This window comes from Peromyscus leucopus, chromosome 5 (assembly GCF_004664715.2).
Source record: "Peromyscus leucopus breed LL Stock chromosome 5, UCI_PerLeu_2.1, whole genome shotgun sequence".
NCBI classification, from domain to species: domain Eukaryota; kingdom Metazoa; phylum Chordata; class Mammalia; order Rodentia; family Cricetidae; genus Peromyscus; species Peromyscus leucopus.
Window position 1 is genome coordinate 91,173,328 of NC_051067.1, and position 22,542 is coordinate 91,195,869.

General features: G+C 47.6%; 1 protein-coding gene across 1 annotated transcript in view; it reads left to right on the forward strand.

Annotated features, from left to right (window-relative positions):
• The window catches only part of C5H4orf51 (chromosome 5 C4orf51 homolog), a 46,176-nt gene extending 23,924 nt beyond the window's left edge, over positions 1 to 22,252 (forward strand). The window contains exons 2-6 of the mRNA XM_028892913.2: positions 4,490 to 4,566; positions 13,348 to 13,409; positions 16,058 to 16,118; positions 17,062 to 17,135; positions 21,895 to 22,252. Coding sequence (XP_028748746.1) covers positions 4,490 to 4,566; positions 13,348 to 13,409; positions 16,058 to 16,118; positions 17,062 to 17,135; positions 21,895 to 21,975 — 355 coding nt within the window. The 3' untranslated portion in view covers positions 21,976 to 22,252. The remainder of the gene's footprint in view (positions 1 to 4,489; positions 4,567 to 13,347; positions 13,410 to 16,057; positions 16,119 to 17,061; positions 17,136 to 21,894) is intronic.
• The last annotated feature ends 290 nt before the right edge of the window (positions 22,253 to 22,542 follow it).

A 22,542-nucleotide genomic window follows, 5' to 3' on the forward strand; every position in this document is an offset into this window, starting at 1 on the left:
TGTCTGCAAGCTCAGTTTTTAAAGGGAAAAGTCACAAGGTTACATCATTTAGGGGTGCTAGTACAGGTACAATTCTGATTGGCTTGTGTCTAGGAATTCCAGAAATCACAATTCAGTTTTCCTTCTAAGGAAGTAGTTGCCCACCACCATTTTTCATTGGCTGCCCCCAGATGGGGGCATCTGGTGATTACACAGTCACTATGGAAACTAGGGTTGGGGCATTCTATGGTCAAGCAGTTGCCTAGGGGGCCAGGGAGAGGACATTCCATAGTCCGGCAGCCATTACCTCCTGACTACCTTGTGACTCTGTACTTTTACACTTCCTGGTTTCTGGAATCTGAACTGACTGGTCTTAGTAACTTCTGGCCTGTTCTCAAAAGGAGAAATCTTAGGCCTTAATTTTAGGGTGAAAGCATTTTGGTCTTATTTCTAAGATGGCTCATTTTGGTCTCACACCCTAACTCGGATCACCAGACTTAGCAGCAGCCACCTTTACCTGCTGAGCCCTAGAAAAAAATTCTTAAACAGATGCAAAGAGCACTGACCCCAAGGAAAAAGTTAGATAAATTGGACACCTTATTGTAATTCGCTTCCTCTACAAACCTAGTTCTGTTATAACTTAAAAACATCATTTCTAAGTGTTGGTAAGGATGAGGCATGTGGGGATCTCCCACAAATGGCTGGTAGGGAAGCACACTGCTGTGGATCCCTGAAGAAGCAGCTTGGTCTTATCTAGCATCGATGGTATTAAGCAACCCAGCAGCTCCACTTCCAAGTAACCACCATCTCAAATGCATTTTCACTCTTACATCAAGACATATATAAACCTATTCCCAGCAGCATTGTTCAGAATAGTCAAAAAAAGAAAAAAAGAAAGAAAGAAAGAAAAGAAAAAAAAAAAACCCCAACCCCCTCCCCAAAAAACTGAACACAAGACAAATATAAAAGAAATTCCATAGTTGTCTCTCAAGTGCCAAAATCTGAGAGTGCCTGGATCCCACCCCCTCTGTCTTAGTCAGTGTTCTGTTGCCATGAAGAGACACCATGACCATGGCAACTCTTATAAGGAAAGCATTTAACTGGGGCTTGCTTGCAGTTTCAGAGGTTTAGTCTATTATTCGCATGGTGGGGAGCATGGCGATGTTAAAGCAGACATGATGCCGGGGAAGCTGGGAATTAATTCTACATTTAGATCTGCAGGCAGCAGGAAGAAGAGAGACCCACTGGGCCTGGCTTATGCATTTGAAACCTCGAAGCCCAGTGACACACTTCCTCCAACAAGGCCACATCTCCTATGACTGCCACTCCTTGGTGAACAAGCTATCAAATCCATGAGCCTATCAGGTCCATTTCTATTTAAACCACCACATTCCACTCCCTGTCCCCCAGAAGCTGTATCCTAATGTAAAAATGCATTTAGTCTAACTTTAAAGGTCCCCATAGTCTCTAACAGTTTCAACACTATTTAAAAGTCTAAAGTCCATCAGCTGGGCAGTGGTGGCACACGCCTTTAATCCCAGCACTTGAGTAGCAGAGGCATGTAGATCTTTCTGAGTTCAAGGCCAGCTGGTCTACAGAGCTAGTTTCAGGACAACCAGGGCTACCCTGTCTCGATAAACAAAACAAAACAAAACAAAACAAAAAATACTACAAAAAGTCCAAAGTCTCTTCTGAGACTCAAGGCAATCTCTTAACTCTAGCCCCCTGTAAAACAAAAATCAAAAGGCAGGTCACATACTTCCAACATACAATGGCACAGAATATACATTACCATTCCAAAAGGGATGGAAAGGAGCATAATGAGGAAATACTGTATCAAAGCAAGACTGAAAACCAGCTGAGCAAACTCCAAATTCTATCTCGAAGTCTAATGTCAAAGCGCTCTCCAGATCTCCAACAAACTTTCAGCTTTGTTGACTGCAACGTACTTCTCTCTCTTGGGCTGGTTCCACTCCGTTAGCAGCTCTCCTCAGCAGGGATCCCACAGCTCTGGCATCTCCAACACCTTGGGGTCTCCAAGGCAATCCGAGCTTCACCTTCATAGCCTTACACAAAGGTCTTTCTGGGCCTCCATGCAGGGACGCCCCTGACACACCTGACACACGCCGGGATGCCCCTGACACATGCTGGGATGCCCCTGACACACGCCTGGCCTCAGCGGCATCCCTTAGCTTCAGAGGAAGATTCCACAACCCCTTTCTTGAATCCTTGACTTTAAAACCAGAACCAGGAGGCCAAAGCTGCCAAGTTCTTCTGCCTGCTGAGGCTGGACCGTGGCCCTTTCATTCAGTTCATCTGCATCAGCCTTTTGGTTTTGATGGTTTCCTCCACTGCTTAAGCTGTTCTTTAACTCCTTTTCACAAGTGGGGAGGTTAGCTGAGTGGGGTCTTGTCCTGAGGTCACTCCCTTTATTCCATTTAGCATCAGGTTTTTCTTTAATCTGTTTATCTCCTTGAGCACAGAACTTAGCTCCATTACACTTCCTGGTGCCCTGTTCTCCTCAAACTGTACATTTTTGTATTTTTCCTTGCTGAGTTTGGTTCTTTCCATTATAGCTCTGCAGGACAAAAAATATACATATCCTATAATTCCAAGGACAGAATTTAAAATTTGTATGTGTATGGATGTTTTGTCTATCCATATATCTGTACATTACTTGTGTGTCTAGTGGATGCAGAGGCCAGAAAAGGGCACTGAATCACCTGGGACAGGAGTTACAGATGGCTTTGAGCGGCCATGTGGGTGCTAGGAGTTGAACCCAAGTCCCCTGGAAAAACAGCCAGTGCTCTCAACTGCTGAGCCATCTCCACCCCCCTCCCCAATACAATGTTTTAAAAACTAACCAAACCACAATATTTGGAGATTGAATTATATATAAAGGGTAGTCTAATATAAAAAGAAAAACAAAGGAGTGATTCCCACAGAGGTCAGCTCACGAGCTCCCTGTCTGTCTGTCTGTCAGAACGTCTACTCCACACCTACTGAGAGGCAACCAGTGGGTGCTTTATTCAGAAACTGCACTTAAGAATTAATGGCCTGTAGCGGTAATGCCCACATTACCGATACCCGTTCACCATGTCCGAGCGAAGGGCTGCGGATTAAAAATAGAGACAAGAGACAGCAAGTCATTCGCCATGGCTGAATGCCGAATGCCGTTTATTGAAAGAGGGAAGAAACCTTAAATACAGGCTTACAACACAAATGGAGGAACCCCCGGAGGGCAGAAGTTCGCTACCAATGGTCTACATTCCAGACCCAATGTTCTACATTCTTGCATCTAAGTTGTTAACGCCCAATATGTAGGATACACAAACAAGGAACTTCCCTTAAGCATTCAGAAGGGTGGATACCGGCAGGGAATCTGAATAGGGAGGACATCTGATCAAGGTCAGCAAGCAAGGCCGCAGCCACTCACAGTCGGGGGCCAGGGCCCATGGCGCCCACAATGGCCTGTGATGATTGCTTTGCTGTCATGGGGTAGGAGAAAGATGCAGGGTGGACTTCCCGTCCCTGTCTGCAGTCTGAATACATGGACAGGAGGGGCAGTCAGGACTCTCTAATACATGGACAGGAGGGGCAGTCAGGACTCTCTAATACATGGACAGGAGGGGCAGTCAGGACTCTCTGAATACATGGACAGGAGGGGCAGTCAGGACTCTCTGATACATGGACAGGAGGGGCAGTCAGGACTCTCTGATACATGGACAGGAGGGGCAGGCAGGACTCTCTGATACATGGACAGGAGGGGCAGGCAGGACTCTCTGATACATGGACAGGAGGGGCAGGCAGGACTCTCTGATACATGTACAGGAGGGGCAGGCAGGACTCTCTGGGCTGATTTCAGCTCCACTGCACCCTCCCTCCCCTCACAGTTCCAGAGGCCTCGGTTTAGAAACCCTCTTTCCGGAACCAAAGGACCTGCAGTTAGTTACCACGACATGTGCAGGCTGGAGATCAATTTGTTCACTCCAGGCACAATGCCCCATCTCGCCCAATAAACCATAGCTTGCTGGTAAGGAATGCCATTTCTGAGTTCAGGGAAACTGAGATACAGATGCGTTTCAAAGGATACACATAACATCTGTGAGTCCCCACATTACCCCACTGCCATTAAATTTTATTTGGAAACCAATGTAATTACTGTAATCTTTCTTATTCCATGCATGGCACTTATCTTATTTTGAAAGCAACTCCCTGGAGAAACACTCATAAATCCTGCTGAAGTAATTATGAACTTAATGTTTGAGCTTTGCATGCAGAGATGAAAATGTTACCCTTTTATGACAAATCAGAGCACAAACAAATCCCTGAAGACTGTGCAAAATTTCAGCTCGGGTTGATTTAATGGGAATATGGGGTGTGTGGGGGGATGGTAAGAGAAGAAAAGTAGCAGAACCTTAAGAAACCAAATGAAATTTAAATCTGTAGGCTGTGTGTGATTGCCGAGCCTACCCGTGTGTAACTTGTTTCTCCCACGGGCTTTCTTTAGGACACCGTTGCTGGGCAGCTCTGCCTACAGCAATCTTCCGGGCCAGGCTGGTTCCCAAGAGGCGGCAGACGGCAAAGGTTAGTTCCCGATCCGTTCCCCCAAGCACAACCCTTTCAGACCCTTCTCCCCTACTTACCTGAGGTAGACCGGCGAAAGAAGCTGTGTGTCCTAGGTGAGTCAACAGGATGCTTTGATAAGTGTTTGTACTGTGACATGATTACCATGGCAATGCTAATCAATGGTTTCCACATAGCTCTCTGTGTGTGTGTGTGTGTGTGTGTGTGTGTGTGTGTGTGTGTGAGAGAGAGAGAGAGAGAGAGAGAGAGAGAGAGAGAGAGAGAGAGAGAGGAGAAAGAGAGAATGTTTTGGGTGTATGTTAAGTGTGTGTGTGTGCGTGTGTGCACTGGGTATGTGTGCATGTTTATGTGTGTGTGGTATGTATGTGTATATGTTTGTGTGCATGTGTGCTATGTGCGTGGTGTGTGTATGTGTGAATTTGTGTTTGGTGTACCCATATGTGTGGGTGTGTTAGTGCATATGTGCATGCATGTGTTTTGTGTGTGCATGTGTGCTTGTATGTGCACAATGAGCATGTATGTAGAAACCGGCACCTCTTCCCTCTGTGCATGTTGCATCTGTGGAGCAGACAGCTGCTGGCTGTGAACGATGACGAGCCTAAGATGAGGAATACTGAAGGACGTGTGAAGTGACTTGCAGATGACGGATCCTCCCCAAGTGGGAACTGGGATCCAAGATTCTTTGCTGAGCTCTAGGCTCTGGCTGGTTTGAGTTCTTGCCTCTGCTTCTTGGACCTGATCTCCCTCAGCACCCAGCACTCTGACCACCCCAGGATTCTGAGTAGAGTCAGGAGGAGGTAAGCCTCTTGGGTAGTATCTGGATGGGAGGAGGAGCCAGAGCTCACCCCCTGCCGTCTACTTCTCCGCGAGGAAGTACCAGGCTGAGATCTCCCTTGGCTCTGAGCTCTGCTGCCTTGGCGGTGACACAGGGCAAGTGAAATGGTGCTTTCTGGCCTTGCATGCCCCTGCTGTTGTCTTTCACTTCATGATGTGGCGGAAATTCCCTCTGGGCGTCTGGACTCCCACAAAGGTGTTCTCATCTATGGTTGGAATCCATACTTTTTATGTCAAGCTTTGCTAGAGAATGTCAGAAAAACCCCATTCTACCATCTTCTTGCATTTTCCTTTTCTACTCCCAGGTTCTTGATTGTGGCCCATATGGCTTCCACTTGTCTAAAAAGGTAAGATCCCTCTCACAAGAAAGTAACTCAAGATACAGTGCTTGTAAAAGTGACAGTCACTTTAAGGTATCTCCCCCTCTTCCATGTTAGTCCTAGAATGTGCCTTCCAGCAGAGCTTGGCCCTCGTTGATAACGTGTTAATACTGGGTGTGCCGGCCTCAGATGAGACACCAAGGCTGGGGATCATCTGCTGCTCAGCACCATTCTCTAGTCGTCGTCCCCCCCTCCACGCTGTTTTAGTCATTTGAAGTTAACACCAGATGCTATAACAAGACATTAAATCCCCAACTCCAGTTTCTTTCTTTACACAACCAAAGAACACCTTTCTTCACATAAAGGCCAAAATGTTGCTCTGTGGGCTAGCTGCCCATGTGGCATTTTTGGGGTACAGGCTTTCTTCCTCTTGGGTGCTATTACCCCTTGGCACCCTAGATTCCTTTGTCTCTACCTTCAGGTGAGGAGTGAAGGATAAGGAAAGCACACAGTGCTTTCCCTCCAGCCTGAGAATAGCTCTCCTTCCTCACATACAATGTGAGGTCAGCGAGCTCAGACATGGATTCTCTGTGGGTCAGCTACATCCTACCAACAGCTGCACCTGGAGAAGAAAACAGCTGCCCATCCTGTCACCAAGTCTGACTTTGAGGAGGAGACAGAGATATTGTCCAGCACAATGGCCATCTCTCAGAGCTGAGTCTCTGGGGCATTAATAATACTGATTAATATAATCACAAGTGATATTTGAAGCACACCATAACATATTCTGGCACTCGGTCCATTTGGTGAGCTATTTAAGGTTGTAATGCGCTAATGGGGTGAGCTGGGTGGTAGAAAGTCCCTCAGCAGCTTGGTGGGTGTTTGCCAACTGATAGAGATAAAGGTTTCCAATGTTTTCATTGGGTGTCCTCCTAGTAAAACTTGACTTTACGAGAAGAACCTGAGATGGAGGGTCAGCATTCCTCCATGGCTTGCTGATGCATGATGATAGGAAACGTAGCCATTTACACCGTGTTAATCAGGCCACACTTTATTCCCTTTGCTTTGGAGAACAAAACCATTGGAAGACACTACTTAAAAACAGGTCCAAACTCACACAGATGAGGTTAAGCAGTCTGTGGGTCACGATCCCCATTTCACAGAGGTCACATATCAGATATTTACATTGAGTCATAACAGTAGCAAAATTACAGTTATGAAGTAGCAATGAAAATAATTTTATGGTTGTGGGGGCACCACCACATGAGGAGCTGTTCTAAAGGGCCGAAGCATTAGGAAGGTTGAGAAGCACTGGTTTATACGAAGGCAGGCTGGCAGCGCCTCCAATCTGAGGAGCCCAGCACAGTCCCATCCCATTCACGGGGCTGTCTGTGCCCTTTAGAGCGCCAGTTAAAACAGTGATAACCTGTGGTCTGAAGGCTACTTCACAGGTCCGCGAGGAGACAGCATGAGCAGCAATAACTGTATATAACAATATACAACAATATACAATGTGCAGCTTTGTCTCCCAGCTCCTTTGCAAGGTCTTATATAGGCCAAGTTGACCTCAAACTCTATAACTAAAATCCTCCTGTTCCTACCTCATGAGTCCTGGGATTACAGACCTGCACCGTTACACCCTGGACAGAACAGATGGTGTCACATACTTAGCAGCTTTCAGATTCAATGAACAGAGCAGTAGCCAGTAACAATCAAGTTTCTGAAACCCAGTATAGAAACAACCAATCCACTTTCTGCTTAGTCTTTGCTATATGGAGTATTCTGTGTTATGTCTCATCAAGCAGCTTCTGTCTAGCTCTCTGTCCATCCCAGACAACTCTGTGGTAGGACATATATCCAAAGTAGACTTGTCTCGCTCACTCTTGCTCTTTCAGGAGGTATAATTTGCACCGGGAGGGTTTTATATGTACGAACACACCAAAATCCAGAGGTTATGATATAGACAAGATGTCCTCGAGATAGTTCCTCGTCACAGAACACAATCCAAGTCTGAAGCAGCCACCTGGGACTACTCTTATAGCACAGTCTTTACAGGGATGAGAATGTCTAGGAGAATGTCAACACAAATCAAATAACAGACAGGAGAGATGGCTCAGCATTGAAGAGGACTCGCTGACCTTCTTGAAAACCTGGAGTTGTGTCCCAGAACCTACATGGTGGCTCACAACTGTCTGCAACTCCAGTTCCAGGGAATCCGAAGCCCAATTCCAGTTGTCCTAGGCACCAGGTTTGCAAGTGTTATACATCTATGCAGACCAAACACCTATACACAGAAAATTTAAAACTTAAAAAGAAAGACTCATGTTTGAAGGGGAGAGCATGTCATGTGCCATGTGATTTCGACAATGTGTACACCCATTTGTAGCGTCCTTCCTCTTCTTCTCCTTGAGTCCCATTTTAATTCTTCTACGACACATTCTCCTTACTGGAAACAACCCCAGAAAAGCAGTAAGAAAGAGTGTCTTGTAAGTCATGTCTCACCTATCCAGTCCATTTTCTACACAGGGGCATACTAATATATAAAGGAGATGATATTGCTCTTCTGTTTCCTGTCAGACTTGGGTTAAGTCCTGTTTCCTTACCAAAACCTGCAGGGCCGATTGTGGATATGACTCCTGTGCCAACTCATATTTCCTCTTCATTTTGTTCATTCTCTTCTAGCTACATTGTCTTCACTTAAATATGTGCACACCAAGCCAGTTTTTGCCCCAGGACCTTCACACGCTGTTCTTTCAGGAACACAGTTATCTGGATTCTGCTTTCTCTGTATTGTTTGTTTGTCTGTCTTTATCTGTCTAAAACATAAGCTTCCTGCAGACAACAACTTGTCTTGTTTGAGTCTTCAGTATCTCATGCAGAAAGAAAACAGATGCCCCCATGAGAGTTGGATTAATAGATGCCTAAGGATTAGGCAAGAGCTCTTGTGGGTTGGGCCAGGACGTGGTGGCACATGCCTTTAATTCCAGCACTCAGGAGGCAGAGGCAGGCGGGTCTCTGTAACAGGCTTTCTCCGACTGCCAGCCCCCAAATCATGACACAGAGACTTATTATTAGTTATGAGTGCTCAGCCTTAGCTTATACCTGTCCCACTGACTTTAATTTAATCTGTTTCTCTTCATCTACATTTTGTCTCGGGGCTTTTTACCTTTCTTCCATTCTGTATGTCCTACTCTGTGTCTGGCAGCCAGGCCCAGGGTGCTTCCCTTTCTTTCTCCCTCATTCTCTCCTCCCTTACTCCCCCTAGATTCCTTCTCCTACCCACCTCCTCTCTCTGTCCACCAGTCCCGCCTATCCCTCTACTAACTAGCTATTGGCCATTCAGCTTTTCATTAGACCAATCGGGTACCTTAGTTAGGCAACACAACACATCTTTACATCATTAAACAAATGCAGCATAAACAAATGTAACACATCTTTACATAGTTAAAGTAATATTCCACAACAGATCTCTAAATTCAAGACCAGCCTGCTCTACAGAGCGAGTTTCAGGACAGCCAGGGCTACACAGAGAAACTCTCAAAAAACCAAAACATCAAAGTGTTCACAAACTCACTCCACTTCCTACATGTAGCTGGAAGTTTTCCTGTGTCTGGCCTGTTCCTACAGTCACTCAGACCAAAATAAACACACAGAGGCTTATATTAATTACAAACTGTATGGTCATGGCCTATGGCTCAAACTTCTTGCTAGCTAGCTCTTAAAACTAAACTCAGCTAATTTCTATTAATCTATGTGTTACCACATGTTCTGTGACTTTATCTGTGTGCCATTACATGCTGCTCCCTGGACCGTGGGATGACATCTCCTGCCTTTCTTCTTCCTGTCTCTCTCCTGGATTTCCTGCCTGCCTCTAAGCTGCCTTGCCATAGGCCAAACAGCTTTATTTATCAACCAATCAGAGCAACACATATTCACAGCATACAGAAAGACATCCCACAGCAGCTATTTGCTGTTCAGTTTCCTGTGTATATGAAAACTGTAACCAGCCAACTTCCTGCCTGCGTGCCATACTTTCCCAGCCAGTTCGTTATGGACTCTCCCTCTGGAACCTCAAGCCAAAGTAAACTTTCTTTCTTTGGTTGCTTTTGGATATAGTATTTTTATTACAGCAACAGAAAAGTAACTAATTTGTCAGGCAAACCCTAAATGCAAAACATTCCCATTTATAGTTTGAGTGAGTTATGGTCAGTGTGATCTGCGGTGAGAAGGAGAGGGTAGATACTGATTCTGAGAGGGCATCTGGGGCCCGGGACAACAAAAAGAACTTCCTTTCATTTTTTACTAAGGTGGGCACCCTACAGGTTCCAGGCTCTGTTGCTTTTATTTGTATTAAGCCTTGGGGACCTGTTCCTGTGTGCTGTTACTGGACCATTTCCAAAGCTTTCTCTCCTAAGGTTGGGGCACCAAGACGAAGGTTGTAGCAGATGAATTAGGGTTTCCCTGAAGAGAGGGGCTTTCGGCACAAGGGTCCCCCTCACGCAGAGGTTCCCTCTCTAAGGCCTCCTTCTGCTCTGACATCTAGAAATGGGCCAAGAGGAAGGCTTTCACAACCCTCAACTCTACACAGAGACAACACAGGAGGAAACCTGCCCACCGGTCCTACAAGAGACCTAGCTCCTCTTCTCCACAATCGCACACAATACCCCATCCATCAACCTTCAGTGTGCTGTTCCTGCCCATCAGCCACTCTTCACTCACTGTCCATCCCCTGGAGTGGGCCTGCTTCTCCTCCAACCATCTCCCCTGCACCACTGTTGGGCAGGGTCAGAGTTCACCATTCCCTTCTGATACGAACCCTCACAGTCTGTTCTGGGGAGGGTTCCCCAAAGCTTTGCAGCGGGGCCTGCATCACTTCTGGGGCCATGCTTGCTTGCCTGCCTTCACTAAAAGGGCAAGCTGTTCTGTGAGATCTGAGCAGGAAGGGCGCACACAGCGCTCTCCCCTAACACCGCTCTCACCCTCAGGTCTCAGCACACTGTGACCTTGACAGCCACCAGGGCCCCAGAGTGTGCAGGGCAGAGAACAAAGTGACTTGAACTCACCTCATGGCTTCCACGTAGACTTTGGGTGTGAGCTGATGTGAGCTGGCAGATGAGGAGGGAGTGTGTTAACACTAGAAATTCATTGTTTTCTGGCTAATTTGCATGCTTTGTTGTGAGAAAAACCTATATTTCTTCTAAGCTACAGAGAAAGAGAAAAAAAAAATAATATTGGCTACCAATGAATCTGGGCAGAGTGGTGTGCTCTTGGCCTGGAACTGAGGTCCCACTGTGCCGATGATGGCAGACCTTTCCAGCAGGCCCCGAAGAATCCCAGGATGGCCCTCCTGACTCAGGGACAACAGGGTTCCTTCCAGGTGTTGGGGATTCTGTTAGCTGTTTTTATTTCCCTGATTTAAATTAGGAAACTGACTAATAAATAGTTAAATGTGTTTGCCGGAAAATATTCAGGTGTAAGGCTACAGTTCCCAGTTCCTCACAGAGCCTGGACACAGGGAACCTTCGCAGACAAGCCTGTTGTTAAGAAGGTCACAAGATGCCATGTGTGACAGTGTGCACTTTCCTGCCATGACACGGGCTGAGGGGGCTGCAGTTGATTTTGCCTGTGAGTGTGAAGCTGGCACTCTCTTGTGGACACACAGTGACTTGGGTAGGCTATGTGGGTAGACCAGGGGTCTGCCCCCAACAGGGCTGGAGCTACATGGCTGAAGAAAGGAAAAGATGAAGCAGTTCTTGGATCCGTCTTTCATTACAGTTCACACATGTTTGGGGAATGTTCACGCCTGGCTTTCCTAAACTTTCTTGATGTCAGCCACCTTTGAATATGGCAGTAGCTCTCTTGGAATTCAGGCAGATAAGTGAACATTTTACTTACAATGGAAAAGTTAAAAGAATATGACAACCAGTTCCAGAATTCTTTCACGGACTTTACAACTGTTTACATTTTGCCTTATCAGAATTTCTAAAACGCATTTTACTTTTCATTACATCTTATTTACTGGAAAGAGCATGCAATATGGCACATATGGCACGGTCAGAGGAGAGCTTTCAGGAGTTCATTCTCTCCTGCTATGTGGGTCTTGGGATCCAGCTCGGGCTTCGGGCTGATCAGAAAGCACCTTGGCCAGCTGAACCATCTCACCAGCCTGAATGTCTATTTGCTGATACATGTGTGTGGTTCTTTGTTGGACTATTGGGAGTAAATTAAAGTATATGTTTGCACGCATGAGTCCTCCAAAGGTCAGAATACTTTCATGTATAACCACGATACTATCATACCCCCAACTTAACCAATCATAGAGCAATGTGTATCTCATACACAGACTACTAAATTCTTAGAAATCTGCTATCTGTCCCAATGGCTAACGACTGTCTAAAACAGTGATGCCTAGTGGTTTTTAGACACTTTGAAAAACCCAGTGACAGCCCTGGTCTTCAGAAAAAAATCTCCAGACAGACTTTAACACCCTAATGGCAGCCATCTTGGGGCCTCACAGGTGGACGACAGGTTGTGTTAATCCATTGTTGATGCTCCATTTAAATTGCCCTCCTCTGGGTGTATACACTATACAATGCTCTATACAATACAAAAATGACAGACAGCACTCTGTCATCATCTCACATCATCATTTTGTGCTGGTGAGCCTTCATTTGAAGGAGCTTAAAGTTCCAAGGAAATCAGGTAGGAGAAGGATGGCCCACCTGCTGAGTCGTCACAAACATTGCTCAGTCACGAACATCACTGAGTCACAAACATTGCGGGCAGTCAGTCCACAGAAGCCAGCAGGTGGACTAAATGATTAGGAGGGATGACTGGGAAGGATCCTTCCAAACTGGGGCATCTCCGATATAGCCTCGGCAGGGCCTTACCAGCCTTGACAATCCGCTGTTAAAACCAAGTGTGTGTGGTGCTCAGTGTTAGCGCAGTAGTTAAGGGCCCAGTTTCTGAAGGTACAGATTGTTGGCAGTTATTGAGATAGTCTCGTCAATGAAAACTTCCCACTTGGTTCTTGTTCTACACCTAGGAAGCAGTGGGGGACGGAGGCTAATAAATTAGGGTAACGGTAAACATCCTTAATTAAAAAGCGGAGGTCAAGCTGCACTATTTTGTCAAGTGTGAACTTGCAAGGAAAAACGACTAGCCAAGCATATTCCTGAAGATGAGCTCTCACTGTTCTCCTCCACAAAGTCTGACAAAAACAAGACATGGATTACGGCGATGCTGTGTAACTCAGTAAAGCTTGCTGAAAACCTGCTCAAATATACAATGAAAAGTGGGTCAGAGTAGCGTGTGAAAGCCATAAGATACTCCTGAACATCTCAGGAGGTTCAGGGCAAGTGCAGCCTTGAGATTTCTCCACGGCCTCAGTTCCCTCTGAGTCTAAGAGTGATCACAGAAGAATGTTCCAGACATTAAAATGCTTGTCCCTCCCCTAAAGCTCCTGAAGGTTTACTACAAATTGAAGTGTCAGCCACGGTTTTTCCTCTAACTGTTCTGCGGTCAAGGGTAAATGGGAATCAAAGGTGGCTTGTGCAGTGTGGGAGTAGTTGTGTAACTTGTGAGTGTAAGAAGTTCCATCTTGACTCCCCTCTTCATCTGCACGCAGGAGGACTCTCTGATGGAGCAAGACCCTCTGGGCACACTCCGCTCAACGTCAAGCACAGAGTGGTATGTTCTGACTCTTCCTGAGGCCCTTTTCAGAGTGCGTGGAAAGGACTGAAATATGCACATTAGTCATAAAAAAATAAACTCGAAGGGGGTGAGTTCTAAAAACGAGTATTCATTCATCAAACAGTTCTTTCTGAGGTATTATGTGTGTAGCTTCCTGTTAGAGGAAAAAAAAAAAAAATCCATGGATCCATGAGTAACCAAGGTTACCAATTGTAAACAACTGGCCAGGCTGAGGTTGTCACATTCCCCATGTGGTGGTCTCTTCTCCATGCATGGCAATAATCACATGTAAGCTTCTAAGTCTCTAACTGTAAACTCCCAAACAGTGAAGAGATTAGAAATAGAAAGAACAGTGAGAAACAAATATGGAGGTCAGTGGGAAAGCAATTGCTTGGTACCCCAGAAGGCCCTGGGTTCAAGTCACTGTGTTTCAAAAGAAAAAAAACATGAGAAGTTCTTTCTCTTCCTCTGGGATAATAATTTACTTTTAGTCACACTTCTTACAACATCAGTGTGCTTGTATGTCATCATATGTCTGCACATCCACCTGTGTCCAGTGAGTTGACCGGATCATACTGGACCTTTTCCTCTGTGATCTGCTTCTATAGACCAATATTTTTATGTATACCTTTCCTTGTTAACAATCATAATCATTTGTTATCATAGCTAATGCACACATACATCCTTCTGATGGGATACATCACAATAAAAAAATGTTCTGTATCTGCAAGCATCTAGCATTTTTTCTTTTTCTAGCTTTTTCTTTTTTCCTTTTTGTTTTTATTTGCTAGACACTTAGGGTTTTTTTATTTATAATTATTATAAACAGTGTTATGATAAATAAGAGTTATCATAAACATACTTATGCAATGGCAAACTCATCTTAGTGCATTCCCAGAAGTTAAATTCTTGAGTTGGAAAGTAAGCTTGTATTATTCACAGTTAAATTGCCTCCCTGTATTAGCCTAGGCACTTTCCTATATTCTCACACCTGGTTTAATCCAGGCCTAGGGGCACATGCTTTGATCCCAGCACTTAAGAGAGCCCACATCAGGAAGGTCACAAGTTCAAGATCAGCCTGTGCTGCACAGTGAGAGTGGTTTTTTCCTCAAAAGGTTAATGAAGATAATTATAACCTTAATGCTTCCCAATTTGATAGATGAATATAGTTGCATTTTCTTTACTTTTCTTAGATAGATTAAGTATCTTCCCTCATGTTTATTAGTTGCATGGGTGTTTTTATTAACAGTAGCTGATTCTCCTTTCTGCAGAAGTCACACTTTCTAAAGTGGGACCAAACAGTACATTACAGCAATCCATTGCTCCCATGGGAGATATATAGTTTGGGTTTTGTCAGTCTCTAGTCACAACATTTTCCTCAATTTATCAACATATAACTTTGTTTTTATGTATTCTTAAAATAAACTTTATTATAAAACACTTGCAAATAAAAAATCAGCACAGTAATTTTTATGTGAATGTTCCTGTTCAAAAACTCTCTAATATATGTCTATTAGCCTTGAACTTGAGCCAATGGCACTAACATGAAGCTTAATTAGAGCAGTTCTTTTCCTTGAGAGGCATGCCACAGCCTTCTTTTGCTTATGGACCCTACACCGTACTTTAGAAGGATGGTCAGGACCATTTTAAACAGCAAAATCCTTAACGAGGAAACATAAAAAAGAGACTGTGAAAAGGACACTTAATTACCTGTGCCAGCACGGCCAAGGCTGCCTGTGCTTGACCTCGGCCTGGACGCACATGACAGGGAATTCCATTTTCCCACTCTGTACATGCTTCTCAATGACCTCAAAAGTGCTGCATTAACCTCAGATTACACACAGATTTTAGCAAGTAGGTGAATTCACAAATATGGAATCCATGAATAATGAAATGTGACTGTGTATCTTCTTTGCCCATGTTTCTGTTGGGATAGTTGGTTTTTTGTTTTTGTCTTTAGTGATTTTTTTTAAAAAAATAAACTCTTTACATATTAGGACTAGACTCTTTTGCCCACCCTCATTTGCAAGTACTATATCCGGTTTTGTCTTTTCATTTCCCGGTTATAGTGGCTTTTGTCAGTAGTATCAAAATGCCATTTGAATAAGGATGGGGATTTTGTTAGATGTTTATTATTGTAAAAGTGGTTTGTTGCTGTTGTGCACATGTGTGTATGGAACATGTGTATGTACAGGTGGACATGTGATGTAGAGGCCGGAGATTGACATGAGGCACCTTTCTCTGTCCTTCTCCACTTTATTGTTGCTCAGCAAACTTGGAGCTGACTGATTGGCTAGACTGGCTGGCTAGTGAGCCCTAGAGCGGCCGTCCGTTCACCTGGTCCTCTGGTCCTCACTCCGCCCCATCCCCAGCACTGTGGTGAGCCAGCACCTCCCTGGTGTTTGGTTTTTGCAGTTTTACTGTGGGTGCTGAGCTTAGAGCTCCTCACCTACAGAGCCATCTTCTCAGCCAGTTCTGGGCTCTGGTGTTCGTTATTTGGGGTTTGGAGGCACAGTCTTGCTATGTGACCCAGGCTGACTTCAATCTCAGTATGGTCCTGTCTCAGCCTTTCCAGTTCTGGGATCTCAGGCATGTAGCCCACGTCTGCCTTGGTTGGTATTAATTCCCAACTCTCTGTTCTCCAGGCACACCAGATTTGGGGGTATGAAGCTCCTTATCTAACATTTCCAGATTACAGAGTTTTACGTAAGTCCTCCCAGCCCCGCCCTGTGCCCAGTAAGCTGCCATTCCTATCTGCTGTGGTCTTTGTCTGCAGTTTCTGTGACTTCAGGGTCAGAGGCCACTTAATAAAGCCCGCCACACTACTGTCTCTGCCCCGCTGACCCCGCCACTTCATTTTATGAGACCTAACAGCAAAGAAAGTAGGGTCAGATGTGACCGGGGGACATTCAGCAGACATCTGACTTTCAGCTGCTCTGAGAACAAGCATCGTGGGGAGTTGCTGCTGAGGTTGGGGAGACTGTGAGTGAGGGTCTGGGATTATTGTTTTAAAAAGTGCTTCAGAATGTCAGCAAATTTCAAGCCAAGCCTTGTAGCATAGCACGTAATCCTAGTTTCTCAGGAGGCTGAGGCAGGAGGATTGCAATGTGAGGTGTGGCTGGGGAGTTTTTTGAGATGCTGTCTCAAAATGAAAAGCAAAAGGAGCCTGAGTGTCGTGCTCACCTATAATCTCAGCACTCAGGAGGTAGACGTGGGCCCAGTTCTGTGAGCTCAAGGCTCACACACAGGCGTAGGTGCTGAGTTCCAGGCCAGCCACATGCAGTAAGACCCTGTCTAAGGGATGCGGCTGGGGTAGGAATGGAGGTGGGGCGGAGAGTTGGGCATGATATGATGGCTAACGCTCGTAATCCTAGTACTTAGGAGGCTGAGACAGAAGATCAAGACAGGAGTGCAGGGCCAACTAAGTTACGTGAAACCCTGCCTCAAGAGAATAAACAACAACCACCACCAAAACTAGAAAGCAAGCAGCGAGAAGCGCTGAGGGTGTAGCGCAGTGATTTGCTAGCGTGTGCAAGACTGTGGGTTCAGCCCTCAGTAGGGAACAGAACAGCAGTCAGAGTCCTCCCTTTCCCGTGGTAGGCTTCGCTCTACCTAAAGCACTTTGGCCCTGAACGTGTCTTCTCTCCAGGTGCGAAACCCAAGAAGCCAGGCTTTGATCTCCTCATGAACTACAGGACTAGAGGGGAGAAGCTCCTGAAAAATGTAAGAACCTTTACCCGACCTTCGCCCCGGGGCCCTGGGCATGTCTGCAGAGCGCAGCAGTGTGGTGCGGGGTGCAGTGTGGTGCGGGGTGCAGTGTGGTGCGGGGTGCAGTGTGGTGGGGGGGTGGGGGGGGGTGCAGTGTGGTGCGGGGGGGGGGGGGGGGGGGGGGGGTGCAGTGTGGTGCGGGGTGCAGTGTGGTGTGGGGTGCAGTGGAGAGGTGCGGGGTGCAGTGTGGTGCGGGGTGCAGTGTGGTGTGGGGTGCAGTGTGGTGTGGGGTGCAGTGTGGTGTGGGGTGCAGTGTGGTGCGGGGTGCAGTGTGGTGTGGGGTGCAGTGGAGAGGTGCGGGGTGCAGTGTGGTGCGGGGTGCAGTGTGGTGTGGGGTGCAGTGGAGAGGTGTGGGGTGCAGTGTGGTGTGGGGTGCAGTGTGGTGTGGGGTGCAGTGTGGTGTGGGGTGCAGTGTGGGTGCGGGGTGCAGTGGAGGTGCGGGGTGCAGTGTGGTGTGGGGTGCAGTGTGGTGCGGGGTGCAGTGTGGTGTGGGGTGCAGTGGGGTGCGGGGTGCAGTGTGGTGTGCGGGGTGCAGTGTGGTGTGGGGTGCAGTGGAGGTGCGGGGTGCAGTGTGGTGTGGGGTGCAGTGTGGTGCGGGGTGCAGTGTGGTGTGGGGTGCAGTGTGGTGTGGGGTGCAGTGTGGTGCGGGGTGCAGTGGAGAGGTGTGGGGTGCAGTGTAGAGGTGCGGGGTGCAGTGGAGGTGCGGGGTGCAGTGTAGAGGTGCGGGGTGCAGTGGAGAGGTGCGGGGTGCAGTGTGGTGTGGGGTGCAGTGTAGAGGTGCGGGGTGCAGTGGAGGTGTGGGGTGCAGTGTAGAGGTGCGGGGTGCAGTGTAGAGGTGCGGGGTGCAGTGAGAGGTGCGGGGTGCAGTGTGGTGTGGGGTGCAGTGTGGGGTGGGGTGCAGTGTGGTGCGGGGTGCAGTGTGGTGTGGGGTGCAGTGGAGGTGCGGGGTGCAGTGTGGTGTGGGGTGCAGTGTGAGGTGCGGGGTGCAGTGTGGTGTGGGGTGCAGTGTGGTGCGGGGTGCAGTGTGGTGCGGGGTGCAGTGTGGTGCGGGGTGCAGTGGGGGTGCGGGGTGCAGTGTGGTGCGGGGTGCAGTGGAGGTGCGGGGTGCAGTGTAGAGGTGTGGGGTGCAGTGGAGAGGTGTGGGGTGCAGTGGGAGGTGCGGGGTGCAGTGTAGAGGTGCGGGGTGCAGTGTAGAGGTGCGGGGTGCAGTGTGAGTGTGGGGTGCAGTAGTGGGTGTGGGGTGCAGTGTGGGTGCAGGGTTCAGTGTAGAGGTGAGGGTGCAGTGTAGAGGTGCGGGGTGCAGTGGGGGTGCAGGGTTCAGTGTAGAGGTGAGGGGTGCAGTGTAGAGGTGCGGGGTGCAGTGGAGAGGTGCGGGGTGCAGTGGAGAGGTGCGGGGTGCAGTGGGGGTGCAGAGTGCAGTGGGGCGCGGCGTGCAGTGGGGGTGCGGGGTGCAGTGTAGAGGTGCGGGATGCAGTGGGGGTGCAGAGTGCAGTGGGGCGCGGCGTGCAGTGGGGGCGGGGTGCTTAGCGTTGGCACGTACACAGCCTTCCTGCATACTCTCTGAGAGGTGGGCTGTGCGGTCAGACAGGCTCCAAACAATTCCTGCGCGCTCCTGTCAGATGTGCAGGAAGCAGGCTTGAGAGAGGCTTTAGGGGTAGGAGCTGCAGGGTGGTGAGATCGCAGCTTGCCCTGCCCTGCTGGGGACCCACCCTGCCTGCTGAGTGTGCCCTGTCTCTCCGCTCTCCTGGCCTCCCCCGACCAGGCTGTGACGGACCGGACCGTGCAGACCCTCTCAAACCCCAGTGCTTTTAAACCGGGGTGGCGACGGCTCAGCTTGACTAGAAGCACAGCGATCTTCATTTAACCCCAGAACTCACCCCAAAGCTGGGTGTGGCACCATGGGCTTTTGAATTCCTTGTGCTGAGGCAGGTGGATGGAGCCACTGGGCAAACAGCAGGCCAATGAGAGACCTATCTCAAGAAACAAGGTAGATGGCATCTGAGGATCAGGAACTGAAGTTGTTTTCTGATGTACACAAGCACATGCATGCATATCATACACATTACACACACACAGGCACACACACACACACACACATGAACACACAAACACACGAACATATGTACATACAGTAACACTTATATACACATACCACACAATACATGAATACACATATGCACACACAACAAACACATACACACAGGCACGAATACACACCAACACACACATAGGCACATACACACATGAACACATGAACACACATACATGGACACACAGAGACATGCATAGACACATGAACACACACATGCACACACACAAACACACATATTTATACACCCCACACACACGCACACACGCTCACACTCATGCACACAATTCTCTGGCAGGGATTCCTGAAGAATAGGTTAAAAAGCAAAGAAAAACTTTTTTGTCTGTGTGCCCTACTGACTTCATTTACTATAAAATGAAACAATAATTTTAGCTATCCCCCAGTTTTTATTATAAACCTCCTTCAAGTTGAATTTACACAACTCAGCTTTGTGCTAAGTAATTATATTTGTGATGTCATGTGTTTGGTATGCTAGCTATGTTTGTTAGGGAGAAAGAATAACTTGACCACTAAACATTTTTTAAATGTTATTAAAGTAGCATATAAGATTGTCACACGAATACCAACACATGTCACTTTGAAAAGGCTGGTCTGGGCCACTAAGGGAACCCGGAAAATTAACAGGACAAGGTTGGCCCAACCTTGGGCCAACAGCTACACCTGTTTTCATGGCAGCCTTCAGGAATAAAACTTCTGCTTTGGATCTAGGGACTGTGTGGACCCTGTGGATCTAGGGACTGTGTGGACACTGTGGATCTAGGGACTGTGTGGACACTGTGGATCTAGGGACTGTGTGGACACTGTGGATCTAGGGACTGTGTGGACACTGTGGATCTAGGGACTGTGTGGACACTGTGGATCTAGGGACGTGTGGTGGACACGTGTGGATGTAGGACTGTGTGGACACTGTGATCTAGGGACTGTGTGGACACTGTGGATCTAGGGACTGTGTGGACACTGTGGATCTAGGGACTGTGTGGACACTGTAGATCTAGGGACTGTGTGGACACTGTGGATGTAGGGACTGTGTGGACACTGTGGATCTAGGGACTGTGTGGACACTGTGGATCTAGGGACTGTGTGGACACTGTGAGGCACGCTGTTGCCGGGAGACACACGCAGGGCCCAAAGCTGTCTATTGAAAGTTCCTCATGAGCTCGGTCAAGGCCTGCTTCTCTGGAGGGCTGGGCCTCAGTTCTCGGAAGGGGTGATTTCTTGAAAGCTGCTCAGCTTCCTCCTGGGAGTTGTCTGAGGGAATGATTAACTACTATTAAACAATTCCCTCCTGCTGCGTGGAGCTGCTTGAGGCCAATCACTGTCACAGTTGTGCTGAGGGACACTGGTCCTGTCAGGCACTTTCCTGACCCCTCCTCTAAATACATTTTCATACATTTTTGTGATGTACTAACAGTACAAAATCGTTCTCTCTCTCTCCCCTTCTCTCCCTCTTCCTCCCTCCTCTTCCTCCCTTCCTCCCCCTCTCCCCTTGTCATATGCAATAAATATGGGGGACTTATCTGAGAAATGTTGAGCCTAGAATCCTGACCAAACTATTTCAACTTTAAAATAAAATTTTAATTATTCTGTTTTTGTTTTTTTTTTTTTTTTTTTTACGTGTATGAGTGTTTTGCTTGCATGTATGTCTGTACACTACATGTGTGCCTGATGCCCTCAGAGGCTGGAAGGCAGCTCCAATCTCCTGGAACTGTGGTTACAGATGCATGTGAGCCATCAAGGGTGCTGAGACTAGAACTCAGGTCCTCTGGAAGAGCAGTCCGTGCTCTTAACCTCTGAGCCATCTCTCCAGCCCCCAAATTTAAAATATTTGTAAACAGGCACTGATGTTTTGGGGGAAGAAGCTCGAGCTGCCAGGTCACCAGTACTCTTACTTTTTAAAAAATATTTGCTTGGTGACTAGCATCTTTGGTAACTGTCCTCGAATTATTTATATTCTTGGGACCTAACTTGAAGATCATGATGTAGGACTGAAAAGCAGACAATTCACACCCAGGATTGTGACTAAGGAGGTGGCTGGAAGTAGAGAAGGGGTGAGCAGGAAAGAGGGATTCTAATCAGTAGGTCATTAGTGAGCCTGAGGGTTCTTTCCTTTCAAATTTGTCCTGCTCATTGATGTCCTTCGTGAACTGAGACACAATAGACGAAACAGAAAGGGTTTGTCTTTCTTTCTTTCTTTCTTTCTTTCTTTCTTTCTTTCTTTCTTTCTTTCTTTCTTTCTTTCTTTCTTTCTTTCTTTCTTTCTTTCTTTCTTTCTTTTTTTTGGTTTTCCGAGACAGGGTTTCTCTGTGTAGCTTTGCGTCTTTCCTGGAACTCGCTTTGTAGAACAGGCTGGCCTCGAACTCACAGAGATCCGCCTGCCTCTGCCTCCCGAGTGCTGGGATTAAAGGCGTGCTCCACCACCGCGCGGCCAGAAAGGTTTTTTTTGTTTTGTTTTTTTAAGATGGAAGAAAATGCAGAAGCAATCCCAGCCCCTGATCGTGAATGATGTCTGGTTTGAAAGAAGCAATTTAATTTCCAATTTTGTGGGAACAGTGACTTTTGAGGATGAGCGAGTGTTGACAATCGGACCATTTTTTTCCCCTCCAGCTTGGGCGACAATGGGATTATGAAAGCAAGTTTGGCTCCTCGGAGGACTCAGAGGGGGATCGAAACTCCTCCGATTACTGAGAAGGCTCACTGCGCATCTTGAACTGAAGGAAGTCCCAGAGCTGCGGCCCTAGTTTCTGCGTTAACCGTTAACTGGTTAAGACAGGAGGTTGGAGGAGGCCTTGGTTGGGTGTGCACCTAGGGAAGACCGTGCTAGAAACTTCCCTGGGTTTCCTCTCTCGTTCTTTTTCTCGTGTGTGTGTGTGTGTGTGTGTGTGTGTGTGTGTGTGTGTGTGTGTGTGTGTACTGATGTGGAGGGGAGTTGTCATAATCATGAGTAAATGTTCCTTTAACGTAAGTGCCCAGACTCACATTCTGCTGTAGGAACCTCGCAAATGATGGCTGTCACTCAGAAGAGAAGGCCCTCGGCCAGGTTTCCCTCCAGGCAAAGAAATATGGCTGGGCCGCCCGCCCCGCCTTCGGCCCCGCCCACGAGCCTTCGACCCCACCCACGAACCTTCGGTCCCGCCCACGGGCCTCCGGCCCCGCCCACGGGCCTCCGGCCCCGCCCACGGGCCTCCGGCCCCGCCCACGGCCTGCGCCTCCCTGGCCCCGCTGCGCTGTCCCCGCGGGGACCCCACGCAGCCC